The following is a 14,222-nucleotide window of genomic DNA, read 5'->3' as shown; positions in this document are numbered from 1 at the left end:
GCGGCCCCTCCACGGAAAAGGTTGGTGCGGTTGTTTTTTTTTTTCTCTCTCCTCCTTTCTCTATCAGTCTAACCTTCTGTGTTGGTACATTAATGCTGGTACCCACTGGCAGGGATGCCAGATGATGAGCGCAGAACGGAGGTCCCAGGAGGAAGGAGCACGTGACGCTCTCTGCCCTGCGACGTCACGAGCAGATGGCATGGGTACCAGCACTGGCAGTTGGCATCAATGTCACTTTTTGGAGATCAATGCGATAGCGCAGATACGCACGCATCCAGACTCCGGGAGACGACGCTACACGCAGAGGCGCAGACCTGCACGAGGACGGAAACATGGACATAGCGTTTTGAATGAAATTAAAACCTTAAGGTACATTTCTTTAACTTTAATAGCGCGTGTGCCCGGCATTGCCTCTGTGAGGCTTGAGCATGTGTATGCGTGTGTGTGTGCGTGGCACGGGTGTGGGGCTGCATACAACTTTTCACAGAGTGCCCTTCTTCCGGATGCGACGGCACCCTCTCTCTGCTGTGATGCAATGATGCTTGTGTGTGGACATGGATGAAGGACATCAGGCAGGCTTTTTTATGTGATCAGTCACAATGCTCCCTGATCTGCTGCCTTTTCTTCAGGGTTCATGTATCGCGCGAAAGGGAAAGAATAGAAAGAGAGCGAGAAAACGAAAGAAAGAGAGAAAGAAAGAGAGAAAGAAAGAGAGAAAGAAAGAGAGAAAGAAAGAGAGAAAGAAAGAAAGAAAGAAAGAAAGAAAGAAAGAAAGAAAGAAAGAAAGAAAGAAAGAAAGAAAGAAAGAAGACATTATTTTCCTTTTCAGTTTGGGATTTTAGGTGCAGTGCATTATTTTCCTTTCCGAATTTTTCGGCCAAAAATGTAGGTGTAAGCAGACATTTGACATTTATGTCAAACATTCTGAAATGCGAGTTTACATACACATGAGCGCAAATGCAATGGACTAGCATTTTTGTCGAGCGAGCATTGCTATGTCATTATTGGCATGGGAGATATCTGCGCTCTGCTTCCAGTTTGGGTCTCGGGACACGAGTGTGGCGTGCACAGAAGAGCCCTGGCACACATGCTGTGCGTGGGATACGGACGGACTCCGGGCACTGCTCACTTTACTGTGCGTGCATGCACGGCCGCCTGGAGCCCGCAGACAGCTGAACACATGACTTTAGCAACACATTAAACCACGGGCCCGTGGCCACGCCGCACAATAGCCCACGTCCCGCCACTTAGCAGATCACGGGAATCCGCCAGCTCTCTTTTGGGGACCGCTCACTGTAATCCCCGCTGGATTTGGAACCATGCAATTCCGCATTTGGCGAAGAGGTTCCCCATTTGCTGGCGGCGCGCTCCGCTCTGCACGTGATCGAGCGCACCGTTTAAAGCGCAGCGTGTGCGCGTGGCTCCGAGCTCAGTCTCGGGCCCACTTGGTCAAGTAATATATTGAAATGTACCATCCATAATTAACGAATTTTATCAAACAAGTAAAGTAAAGGTTACACTTTGCAGACACTTCATAGAACGCACACCGTGGCACAGTTGGGAAACATCTACACACAAGTGTTTAAGCGCTATCTGCGTGTGTCTTCAAAGAGCTATACATAGATGCATGAACGGGTGTAATAACATGTATGTGAATGCATCATACGCCTGTATATAACTGTGCATTTATAGTATTTCTGTGAGCGTGGGTGTGTGTTTTCAAGTGATTGCTCATCTTCACGAGGGCTCGCGCTTGGCGTGCTGTGGTATAGTGCAACAGCTACTCTGGACCAGGGCAAGGTTTACTGTGAACAAAGTTCAGCGAGGAGTTAAGAGGGGACCCCCTCTGCAGGTCCTTTCAAAAACAAGACGGGTTTACCAGGTGGACATGCATGCATTACTAGCTAAATGCATACATACCTTCATGTGACATCGCATATCACGTAGATTGTTTTGTTTCTTTGTTTGATTACTTGTATAACGCGCCAGACCCAAGGCTATTATTAGGTATTAGGTATTTGATGCATATACATACAATGCATGATGTATGTACACATATGCATATGTAATATATCATATAGTATAAATATAAATATAAATATATATATATATATATATACACATATATAAATATCAATACTCCTCTCCTCTATATATGTCTGTATATATATATATATATATATATATATATATATACACACACACACATATATATATATAGCGAGAGAGAAGGAGGTGTGAAGGGGGCGATGCGGCGATATATCCATGGGTTCAGAGTTATACATGCATTCATGTATAGAGGAATGGGGTGAACCTGTCCTAGTGAGTCTTTAGATAAGTTTAATAATGAGTGGATGGATGTCTCGATAGATGGATGAGTAGGTCGTTCGTTAGGTAGGCTGATAACTGACAGATAGTCATAAGCAGACAGATTGAGGAACAGATGGATGAATGGATAGATAGATGCATCGAGGGATAGAGATCTAGATAAGTAGGACGTTGGGTTGATGCAAAGATAACTAATCGGAAGGAAAGGAAGTGTTATTGTATACGTTCTAAGTGGACTGTCCATGCATATTTGCTGTCCATCGGTTGTGTTGATCTAATCCCTTTCAAACGTTCTTCTGCCCTTTTTTCAGGCGATTTCAGATCATCCCACCATGTTAACTCTTCCCTTTGATGAGTCCGCCCCAATGCCAGAATCCCAACTCTGCCGAAAGTTCCCCCGCGAGAGCGAGGAGCAGAAGCAGTTAAAAAAACCTGAAACCTGTTCCAAACAGGTTGCGCTCCGTGGGAAAAACCTGCGGCGGTCCCCGGAAGAAGACACCGAGCAGGAGGAGGAAGAAGAAGACAAGGAGGAGGAAGACGAGAATGGATTGCCCCGAAGGAGGGGTCCCCGGAAAAAGAAGATGACGAAAGTGCGAGTGGAGAGGATTAAAATTCGGAGGCATGAAGCCAATGCCAGGGAAAGGGGTAGGATGCATGGCCTGAATGATGCCCTGGACAATCTGAGGAAGGTTGTGCCCTGTTATTCGAAAACTCAAAAACTTTCCAAGATAGAGACTTTACGACTGGCCAAAAACTATATCTGGGCTCTTTCTGAGATCCTTCGAATTGGCAAGCGGCCTGATCTGCTCACCTTTGTCCAAAACCTGTGCAAAGGCCTCTCCCAGCCGACAACCAACCTGGTGGCCGGTTGCCTACAGCTGAACGCCCGGAGTTTCCTGATGGGCCAGAGTGGAGACTCTGCCCACCACGCAAGGTCACCCTACTCCACCATATACCCTCCCTACCACAGCCCCGACCTTAGCACTCCCCCAGGCCATGGGACGCTTGACAACTCCAAAGCCATGAAGCCCTACAATTACTGCAGTGCTTACGAGTCCTTCTATGAGAGCACGTCCCCAGAATGTTCCAGCCCGCAGTTTGAAGGCCCGCTCAGCCCCCCTTCAATGAACTATAATGGGATATTTTCCATGAAGCAAGAAGAGGCCATGGACTACGGCAAAAATTACAATTATGGCATGCATTACTGTGCAATGCCTGGCAGGGGTCCCATTGGACAGAGTTCTATGTTCAGGTTGCCTACAGAGGGCCACTTCCCTTATGACTTCCATCTGCGCGGGCAGCCTCTCTCCATGCAAGACGAATTAAATGCAGTTTTTCATAATTAATGAGGAAAATGAAAATAAAACTGTGGTCATTTGCCTTCCTCCCGTCTAATTAAGACAAAGCAGATGCTAGTTGACGGAGTAATTGACACGGCTCAATTTGAGGTGTTTATGTTTTCTGCGGGCTCTGACGTGCATTACAACTCTTGTAGCGTAGTACTTTCCCCGCTGTAATGTAAAACAAAATCCCCTTTTCACGAGTATTTGTCCTTCCTCCCCGTATTGTCTGTAAACACTGTGGTTCTGTTGATACAATGAAGGTCTCTTTGGTTCGTTTGATTTGCGGAACAGTTTCTGTCAGAACAGTGCGGCCGAATAAAGGCGCGCACCCAGCACCAAGTCAATGGCAACTCTGATTGTGATACGATTAGGCAACAATACATGCGAGAGATTTGCGCAGAATTGTGTATTTTCACAAAGGTGTAGGCTGAAATAAGCAAACAGAAAGCTATTCTATTTAAACTAGTCTTCTTTCGGCTATGCCCTATTTTTTTTTGTGGCATCTGCAACTCGACATCTTGAAAAGGGTGATCTTATAAAATGCATTATCTAGAATGCAGCAATATATATATACATACATATATATAAATATAAATATATTTAAAAATACTATGCAATTTTTTAAAAGTAAAATGATTGATTACAGATGGCCTAACACGTTGATATTAATGTTCTGAACATTTTGATTTAGGAGTACAAATATTTTACTAAATTAAGTCACTAAGCTGGGTTGACATCCCTAAAGCTAAAAGACTATTTTGTGCTTTACTTTTTGTATGACTCTTATATGTACAGGTTTGTTATGGCAATGTTAACCTGTGTTTTCCAATATATATTTTTAAAGCGATTCAACAGTATACATGCCCCCACTTGTAAAACAATTCTGTTTTTGACAGTGACATCCTTTTTTTCTTTATTTCTTAGCGCGTGCTTGTGTTTTTACCTCACCTTGGTTGCTTTTTCGCTTTCCGCTTGAAGAGTAGGCCGCACAGGAGGGCTGATTTTCTTCAAATGTGGAAAACCATTTAGACTGCTTTTTGCTGCACACATGCTGTGCCAAATGAACAGGCGTATATATGTATTGTATATGTGTACTATATATTGTAAACACAAGTTGTTTTTTTCAATATTTATAAAATGTTGGCAACAAAAACAGAGATACGAACAACACAAATAAAAAGAATAAAAATGTGTGCTGCCTTTTAAGTGTATTTGAAATGTGTTGTTGTGTGGTACAATAATTCAATGAGTACCGCTGTATGCCTGGCATTACACTGTGTCACCATGCACAGGTTACGTCAGCATTGTTTTGGCATCACAGTATAATCCATATCGACTAGCCAACGAATGATGTAGGTTTTAGAATTTGAAGTGGATAGCCAAAGGATCCTTTCACATTTAACAGATAGGCACACTTCTCAGAAATGCAAAATACTGCACCTTTTTGTACCTGAAAATGCACTAATTTTTTCGCACACACTATATTGGCCTTCAAATCTAAAGATCCGGTAGACGTCCTTGTTTTTCACACAGGTCACACTCTGGATAGATTTATTAGCCAGTAAAACACAACTGAACACATCCACTGTGTGCCAGTACCTTGAATGAAACAAAATAAAAAAGATTTCATAAAATATTTAATTTGAAGAAAAACAATAAATGCCCTTTTTAGTTGGTTTGACAAAAATTAAAGTAAAAAATCGACAACTTCTAGTGTATGGCTTCTCCAACAAGCAAAGGGATATGAAGTGATCGTGGGAATGCTTCCTAAAGTTGTTAACCTCACCTTGGGACTGTATCTGGGAGGAAGTCTGATTCTGCACCAAAAGTAAAGTTGATCTGTTTTTTCTCCATGGACATATCAAGACATCTTTCGACTACACTTACCTTGGTCTCCCTGATGGTAACCATGAAACCAATTAGTTGGCATGTGTGGTTAATTGTTAAGGCAGTTCGCATTTGGCGGATAAAACAGAGGATTCACCAATATGTCATATCTGCATCTGCTTGTACGATCTTAATAATAATAATAAATAATGTAATCCTTATATAGTGCTACTCACCCACAGGTCTCAGAGCGCTGAAATAACAGAAGACATTATTATCCCACAGAGTGGAAGTCAAGACTCAAGTACACTCAAGAGTGGTACTTGCAAGACCATATGATGTTCCACATGTGTTGTGTACTGTGTACCTCTTGCTCTCAGCGGGCATGCGGTGCCACTGGCACTATGCTTTGGACTACCTTATTCCTTTTCCTGAGGGTACCCACCTTTCATTCATTTCCCGATCTACTCACCACAAGCATGTGGTTTGGTTATAGGAAACCATTACACATGCTGACACTGAGACCTGCTCTCTATTTGAAAAGAGGTTGGCTGTTGCGGTGGACTCTCCTTTTCCTCAATAGAGCAACACATTTGTGAATTTGCTTTCCTTTAACTCACCCTTAGGGGTCTGCTCGTTTTCTGAGTCTGAATGAGGGCAGCATTTTGTATGAAACCTCTGGATTCTGTAGCAATATACGTCCGCTTATGCATGTAGGAGTTCTGTAAAGTGCGTTGTGACGTTGCGCAGTTGCTTTTGTGTCTTCTGCGTGCCAATATTTAATGGAAGAAGCCCTATGTGGCAGGTATCTGCTTGCTGTCTATGGCACCATTAAGTATTCCTTTTGGGAAAGTGGCCAATGTTATCTGTGACCTTTTGGCACAAGTGCCTTTTGAGGGAGTCATTCTGTGAGCTTCTAGGACTGCAGTTGGGTGAAGTGACGTTAGATAATTGTTTGGAACTCTACTCATATTGTATGGTGGTTAATATAATCTATAACGTGAATTCTTCCCCCAAATAGCAAATACTGTTCCTTTTGTATGTAGCAGAAGGCTGTACTGACGATGTATCCTGGTTAATCAAAAGCCTATTATTTCAAGTACTTGTTAGTTTCTCCTGCAATTCACTAAAGGCCCGAAGAAGTATCTTTCCTAGAGAACCTCATGAACCGATAATTTGCAGAACCTCCCTAACCCAGACTGCGGCTGCTTTCCCTCCCTCGCCTGTAGCCCTCTGCATGTGCCCTCTCCTTATCTTTCTAGCGCCATTATTCACATTTTAGCCATCGGACTGCATCCTACCACTCTATCCAGCCGTATCACAGCGCTCAACTGCTACCCAGCAAGGCTTGTGCTATATAAAACTCCAAACACACTTCCATCCACCCATCCGTCTCTCCGATTCTTGGGGCCTTACTAAGGTTGTTAATGCTTATGGTACTTCTCAGTAGATTCATCAAATACACAGCATCCTGCCTCTTTCATTTGCCCAGGTTGTAGCTCAAGGCATGTCATGTTATTTGACTTTTCTACTGCACGAATAACCACTGTAGTGGTCCTAAAGTGCCAAAACAAACATGAAAGGGGATTCATGATAATGATGACTTGTATTCGTGACATGAGTAACAGAATGTGAGGGGATTACAATGTAGACATGTGTTTGCGATATGATCAACACAATTCCTTTGTGCAACCAAGTCTTCAACCTTTTCTTTTGAGTGGTAATTATTCTAATTGTTCTTTTATAACATGCTTAATACCAGAGACCAGTTTCTAAGCGCGAGACTGCGATTCGTGCCTGTGTTGCTATGTGTTGCCCATTGCCCCAGAGCTATCCTCCCGGCATCACCTTACCAGCACCATCTCTCAGTCGAACAGGAAGAAACACCAATGACGCATTGCATGGCTCTTCGGTGGGTACAGCACATGGAGCAGTGGCGTTTAAAGCAATCCTGAGAAATACAACGCTTGCTACTGCCTTGACTGAAAGCATTTAGCGACATGACGAGACGTCCTTATATAAACTGTAGCCGATAAAAGTGCCTATGTGGTGCTTTTAGCGATTGCAGCCGATTGCACTGTGTGGAGGGACCACCACACTATGGGGTGCTTTACACAGCTTTTTCGAACGGGAAACATTTGCGAATCAGGACCTTTAAATAGTGACATGCTAGCATGTGGTCCTCTCTTAAAAGAGACACCTGTCTATCAAATAGTAAGTGACTAATGTATTTGGGCATTTGTACATATGAAAGATAAAGAGTGCATTTTGCTGGTTATATTTGATTTTACCGACCAAAATTTCAGAGTGGTACATTTCATTGGGGCTATAATACCGAAAAACACATTTCTTTTTTTTAAATCTGGGGTCCCCCCCAAACTCCCTTTTTTCTACCCTTTTAACCGTACTCCAACCCTATCCTGTCTCATTTTAACCCCTTACCCTTCTACCCCAATTAATATTGTAGGTGTTTTTAGGTGTTATATACTTCGGTTAAATGTAGCACTCTGTTTTGTTTTCGGTAAAATGACTGGGTACCCCTTTGGCCTAGACTCTGTGGCATTTTGTCTTTAGAACATCACAAGGACGCAGGAATGGATTCACTTCATTTTTCTCAAATGCCAAATTGCATTAAATGGTCTGATAGGGCCATTGATCTCATAGGGCCATACCCTCTTGTGCCAGTTGAGCTCGGAAAGAGCGGACCGTGCATTCTGCACCAGATCAAACTAGAACAGCGGAACCTCAGCAAAGGCCCCTCACTTTCTTGGCACGCTGTCTGTCTTCTTCTTACTGATAGATTACATCCTTCAGCAGTGATTTTGGGATACCGAGGTTTCAGCTTCACTACTCCATCTTCTCGGGTTGAGTATGTAGTCGTGGGTTAGGGTTCTTCTTGGCCTGCGTGGACTTGTCACAGTAGGGCTGGTTTCAGAGGGTCTTTGCCATGATGGGCTGCGGGTAGCGGTTGGCTTTCGTGGCAATGACTCGCAGAACTGTATATAGCCTGAGGAACGAGAAACTGCTTCTAAGCTGTGCAATCTCGACCATAGGCAGGCAGAATTTCCCTGCGTGCCAAGAAAAACTATCAGGGCGATGTGTAACTCCGACGAGCTCTGGTGGCGGCGACACCACGGATTACTTGATGCCCTGCGAGGCTGCACTGACCGGTGGCCTTTAAATGAGCCTCGGCTTTCTCTGTGTTTAGTATGGCCCACGAGCGCAGAATATCTTTTTCTGCTGAACAAATTCACGGTGCTTCTCTGTTCTCCATGCATGTGTCCCGGTGCACCCAGAACCTGCTTAGCATGCAGCCTTCTCCGGATGCTAGTTGCTGAATGACTTCAAATTATGAACATGCCATGAGAGTTCTGAAAGAGCGGCCGGTGCCAACATACTGGCTTCCGCCATCTGCATTGAAGAAGGCAAAATCCTTGAGACCTGCATGGGCGAGGGTCGAATTTTGGCACAGCCTTTCCTTCTCAAGTCAGTTTGCTGTTTTTGGCTTATTTCTTGGGGTTTTTCGTAAGCCATCTGTGTAACAGAAATGGTTACTACTTGAATGGCTACAGATACACTGTGATCTTCAATTTGTTTTCTAGAATGTCTTACATTTCAATATGGTATGAATTCCAGAGTTCCATCAAAAGAGAATTGGGCACAATGAAGAAACTAAAAATGCATAGAGCAGGTATAACCATAATATCCACAAATTGGTTCCGAACATTTCTTTGGTTGCATGCATCAGTAAGAAGGAGCGAAAGCAAAGTGGTGCACAGCGTACCCTCTACCTCCTTTGGGGGTGAATCACTGGAGATTCAAGCGTTGGCTTGGGAGTCAACCGTTAACCTTGAGAGTACCCACAACAGGGTAGTGTAACCTATGTTGTCATTTCAAATGATCCAGCAAATCAGCAAACGTTCTTTTCAGCTACCTGCTGGGCCTCGGTTTCTGATCAATCCATTGGCTGGCATGCGCTTTCTTTGAACATCAAGGGAAATTCTGTGGCGAGCATTGTAACTGACACTGCTGTCATTGCAACATGTCACTGGTGGCTAATGGCGTAAATGTGGATGCAGGTCTATTGATTAGTTTTGATGTTCGGGTCAATTGGTCTACACCAACTGACCCCCTGTTAACGTGCTCGACACCTCTGCAATATAATAGGCCGCTTCATGTTAGACCTCTGGTGGTCAACATAGCATCACATGATATAACAGGTGTATTTGTAGAACACAATCTTGGCGCTATTGACAGGTAAGGATGCTTATTGTCACCCACATGAAAGGTACTCATTTTTTTAACCTTGAAAGGATGAAGGGCTGAGTGGAACTGCCGGGATTCAAACCCGTGACCATGAGGTCAAACACCGTCCCTGTAGTGGATGCATTAGTCCACTGGGCCACAGACCCGGTCAGCATATGCAATTGTTTGCTATCCATGAAATCCAAAGCACAATTGCTGGAGCAAGTAAACGCCCTCCCCCACACTGCCCTGCCACATTTCCCTACCCCCTTCCCTCACGCATAGTGTATTGTGGGGGGACTGCGCCTGAACCCCTTTTCACCCCATGCCCACCTTCTCCTGGGGATTCTCTTACTTTGTGTTCCGCAATGATCCCATGTCAGCTTGTGGCACCCTTTCCCCCTCACCCCTGGGACCCCCAAACCATTGCGCCCCCCTTGCCATAACCCAGCCCCCATATCATGGCTGTGTTTCTAAGCCTGCATGCTCCCATGAGCAATTCTGGTGCATCCGGGAAAGCGCGGCCTTTCCACGACCTGTCGACCACCAGCTGATGTCGGCCAGCAGGAGGTGGCGATCAGTTTTATTGGAGACACTTAAGCAGTCGAGTAGTCTGGAGTCTTAAGGCACACCCCGTATTATGAATGCAGTTTGTTGATGTGCTATTTAACCTGTACAAACAATGTCCTTTTTGCTGCATGCCCTACATCGCCCACTGCACAAATTACCAACAGCTGGTACTGGATCCACTATAAACCTTTTCTAAAGGGGCAACTGCCATTTCCACAAGAGAATATATAAATACTCACATTAAACCTCTTGTGGAGAACTCATACACTTTTTTTGTATCCATGGGAAGCACAGACAATACATATTAGAATTCAGAGCAGTAACTGCTGGGGATAGTGTGGTGTTCAGGAAAAGCCTAGATATCAAATGAGCGACATTTATCAGCAGCTTTCCTCAGTCGTTGCCTTTGGCAAACACCTTGTTTAAATATTTTGAGATAATTGGCAAAAACAAGTTGAGTGTAAACGTAAGCATTCATGTGTAGGTGCAGTTTTTTCTTTCTTAATAATTTGCTTGCACTTTGTACATAGCACTGCCTATAAACCTTGCCCATTAACGTTGATGGGCTAATACACCCCAGTTCACTGTCACTTGCAAAGAAGGGGCAGCCATATTGAAGAGGGTAGATAGTCACCTTTTACACCTTAACCTTTTCGGTGTTTGTTGTAGGTTTTTTTTTATGTATGCGTGTGTGTTTGTGTATGTTGTACCATTAAGATGAATGCAATGCAAAAAAAATAAATAAACTATCAATAATTGTTCAAAACATGTGCATGCATGCCAGTTCACATGTCCGACTATATTTCATGAGATCAATGGAAGTGATCACTCAGGGGATAGTTGTGGCTTGGCTTCCTTCTTCCGCAGACTGGCACACTTGTTTGTGGCAAGACAGATGGGCTATGCTCCGGTCATCTGGAACACCGCGCCCCGGTGGCCATCCGCACTGCTCCAAGTTTCCTTCAGTTTAGGATAGAACGGAATACCTGGCTCTTCTGACAACACCTAGGTTTCACCTAGATTCCAGCTTTCTGGTGCTCAACCTTATCTGTATACTGCACTGCAATGATCATGCACAACGTTTAGTTGATGACTTGTGTGAAGATCACGAAGGGCTGTTGCATAGCAGATGGGCCGTGACAGAGAAGGATCAGCATCCTCTGCTGGCAAACCCTTTCTTTAGAAATAGCCTCAAATGAGTAGAGCGTAGATTTCTAACCGAGGACGTGGGATCTACATGTCAGTACTGCTATAGACATTCCAGAGCATCCTGTACAGGGGATGCCTGTACGTGCCTGCATATTATTCCCAGAAGAAGCGAGTCACATCATTCAATTCTCAGACTCAGACCCAGGGGGCAACACCTTCTTAGTTTTTAGTGACCACGGCCAAGCCGCCATTTAACAAAAGGTTTACTGATTCTATACATCTGTCAAATTCAGTTGGCAATTACATTTGGAACCACACTGCAAAATCACGTTTAGGTCACATCCTCTAAGATTTGTTAATAAAGTGAGAGTGGGCCTTTGGGGATCTGAGGGGTCCGACGCCCCCCGCAAGTCTGGCTAAGCTACAGGAACGATGACACTAGTACCCCGAGACGCAGCATTGAGCATTGGAGCCAGGTGGACACCAGCCAAGCACAAGCTCCAGAGTGGCGCACATTCTGTTTCTGTGCTGTTTTTAGTGGCTTTCGAACACGATGGTCCCGAAAGACCTTTGAATCCGAGATAAAAATGGCATCACTGTCTTGTGAAGGACAGACACACATCAGGCCTTTGCTGGCTGTAACAAAGTTCAACAACAGCCGTGTTTAGGGGGACATGAAAGAGCAGATACTTCCAGCTGGTGGATGGGAAGCCCAGCCAGGAATGAAAGAGCGGGAAACAATCTGAAGGAAACACATCCAGCAACCGGATCCAGTAGCCAGAAGAGCGTGCAAGAAGACTAAACTCTATCAGCCGAGAAGGACCACCACTTCCAGGGCTTCCATTCTTCTAAGGTCAGTGTTACCCGGGTATTTATTTTGCACAATAGGGTGCTCGCTTGAAAACACTGCAGTATGATTTTCTAAGGTGTTTTTGTCAATTTGCATCAGAAGAATGGCTGAGTGACAGCAGACTATAACTTGTAATGCTTCAATAAAAAGACAAACACGGGGTTGCAAGGTTGTTTTCTTGGCCACGGTTCACACCTAGGAAATCTTCCAGTTGGCCACTTGCAACCGGGGTCTACGGTATCCAGTTGCTAGCTGGCAGATGGTTGAACAGCTACTAAATTACTACAGAGAATATTTTATCAGTTGTATCTTGGAACTCTCTGTGGTGGTGTTGGTATTTTTATGTAACCAGTTGAATTTCTATTTTTTTTCTGGCTGGGTCGTGGTTTAAAGTGCAAAATCCCATATCCGACCAGTAGGTGGAGAAGAAACTATTTACAAGTGGTACTGTAATGTCCACCTGGATAGGCAAAATATTCATAAAAAGCCTCACCAAAGCCTTAGTACATGGAAGGTATGGACAAAGCCAGCCAACATGCTGAGGGAGAAACCAACGATGCACAAAAAAAGGACAGAGCAGCATACACCACATCCCGCAAGACGGTTTCCGCCGATCCGTGCACAGGTTAGAATGTATGCAACAAGTTGTGCATGTTTGCCCCGATTGCACTCTGTAAATCAAGTAGAGTAAATTCGGCTGGCAAATAGCCACCGGATTCTGGTGATGTGTAAAACAGTAGCAGAAACACTGAGCCACTTACAATAAAGACAACATTAGTGCAGACCTTCTAATGGCCACTGAAGCTTGTTGTGTTCTTATGGTTCTAAGTTATTTTTCCGCCTGTTTTTTTTTCTGATGAGTTTTTTAATTAAACTTTTTCATCAAAAAAACACATCACCCTTTTAAAAAAAAATATTTGAGGGGGTTCTCCACAAATCCCCTTCCCCTATTATTTAATCTGTATCCCTAGTCCGCTTCCCCTTTTATGCCCTTACCCAGCCACTTTTATTTTTCAAAAACCTTTTTCAAAGAATATTTTTCATAAAAAACTAATCAGAAAAAAAACCTGTCAGCAAAACGACTGTATACCGCTCTTATATGGTATTTTCTTAGCATGCCAAGGTGTACATTTATTGAGATCACTGCAAAGTCTGAGTGAAGAATCGTTAAATGCATTTCCGCGCATGCATGTTCTGATGCCCTCCGGGGCTTTATGAGAGCAGTGGATCAGCTCACTCAGTATACAGGCAGGTGTGGGCTTTCCTCTTCAGCCCGGATTCCTCTGTATGACTGTCAGACACGCCTCCTTGCCATTGCCCAGTCCTTTCCGCTGCTCAATGGAAACGATAGGAGCCTAGCCCTGCCCTGGCGTGGACATGGACGATGACCGTAGCGACAGCAGGGTGAATAGGAGGGTAAGGAGTTCCACAGATTCACACGCAGCTGTGGTAGTAACTACACGTGAGTCATCCTAGAAGCCCCTGAGGATGACGTGGTTGCATGCTCGTGCATATTACTGCTAGTAAGATCAGCTCCTACCTGGAGAATGCATTGTGTCCTGGGCACGCAACGCTGAGTCCACCCTACTCTTCAATTTCATGGCCATATGCCCAACTCTATAATCCCCTACACAATTAGGCTTCTTGATTTTATAAATTTGCAGAATTCACTTTGCAACATTTGATGTATGCATACATGCATTGTATTAGAGGTGGGTATCCTCTTCGTCGCAGACATAGGGGAAGCTACTAGAACAAAATGCAAGGGAGTTTTATGCCTCGTTGAACTTGTGCAATTATTTTTTTAATTCATAGTGATTAATTGACTTCTAAAGATCAGTTGGAAGGTGGGCCAGGTCAGAGCAATGAGGCAGCAGACATATGTTCAAAAATGTATTTATTGTGCACAT

The 14,222-nt window shown here is 44.1% G+C and overlaps 1 protein-coding gene across 1 annotated transcript; it reads left to right on the top strand.

Moving 5' to 3' along the window:
• The first annotated feature begins 233 nt into the window (after positions 1-233).
• On the top strand, positions 234-3,824 carry NEUROD6 (neuronal differentiation 6). Its single transcript, XM_069613211.1, has 2 exons — positions 234-369; positions 2,640-3,824. The coding sequence occupies exon 2, from the start codon at positions 2,661-2,663 to the stop codon at positions 3,672-3,674; it is 1,014 nt and encodes a 337-aa protein (XP_069469312.1). The 5' UTR covers positions 234-369; positions 2,640-2,660; the 3' UTR covers positions 3,675-3,824.
• Positions 3,825-14,222: the final 10,398 nt, after the last annotated feature.

The sequence above is a fragment of the Ambystoma mexicanum genome, chromosome 5p (assembly GCF_040938575.1).
Source record: "Ambystoma mexicanum isolate Mex_15411 chromosome 5p, UKY_AmexF1_1, whole genome shotgun sequence".
NCBI classification, from domain to species: Eukaryota; Metazoa; Chordata; class Amphibia; order Caudata; family Ambystomatidae; genus Ambystoma; species Ambystoma mexicanum.
The sequence above is the reverse complement of the archived record's forward strand: the minus strand, read 5'-3'. Positions and strand labels throughout refer to the sequence as shown.

Bases quoted from the DNA above. Each gene is read 5' to 3' on its own strand.
- NEUROD6 (XM_069613211.1), top strand. From the start codon at position 2,661: ATGTTAACTCTTCCCTTTGATGAGTCCGCCCCAATGCCAGAATCCCAA.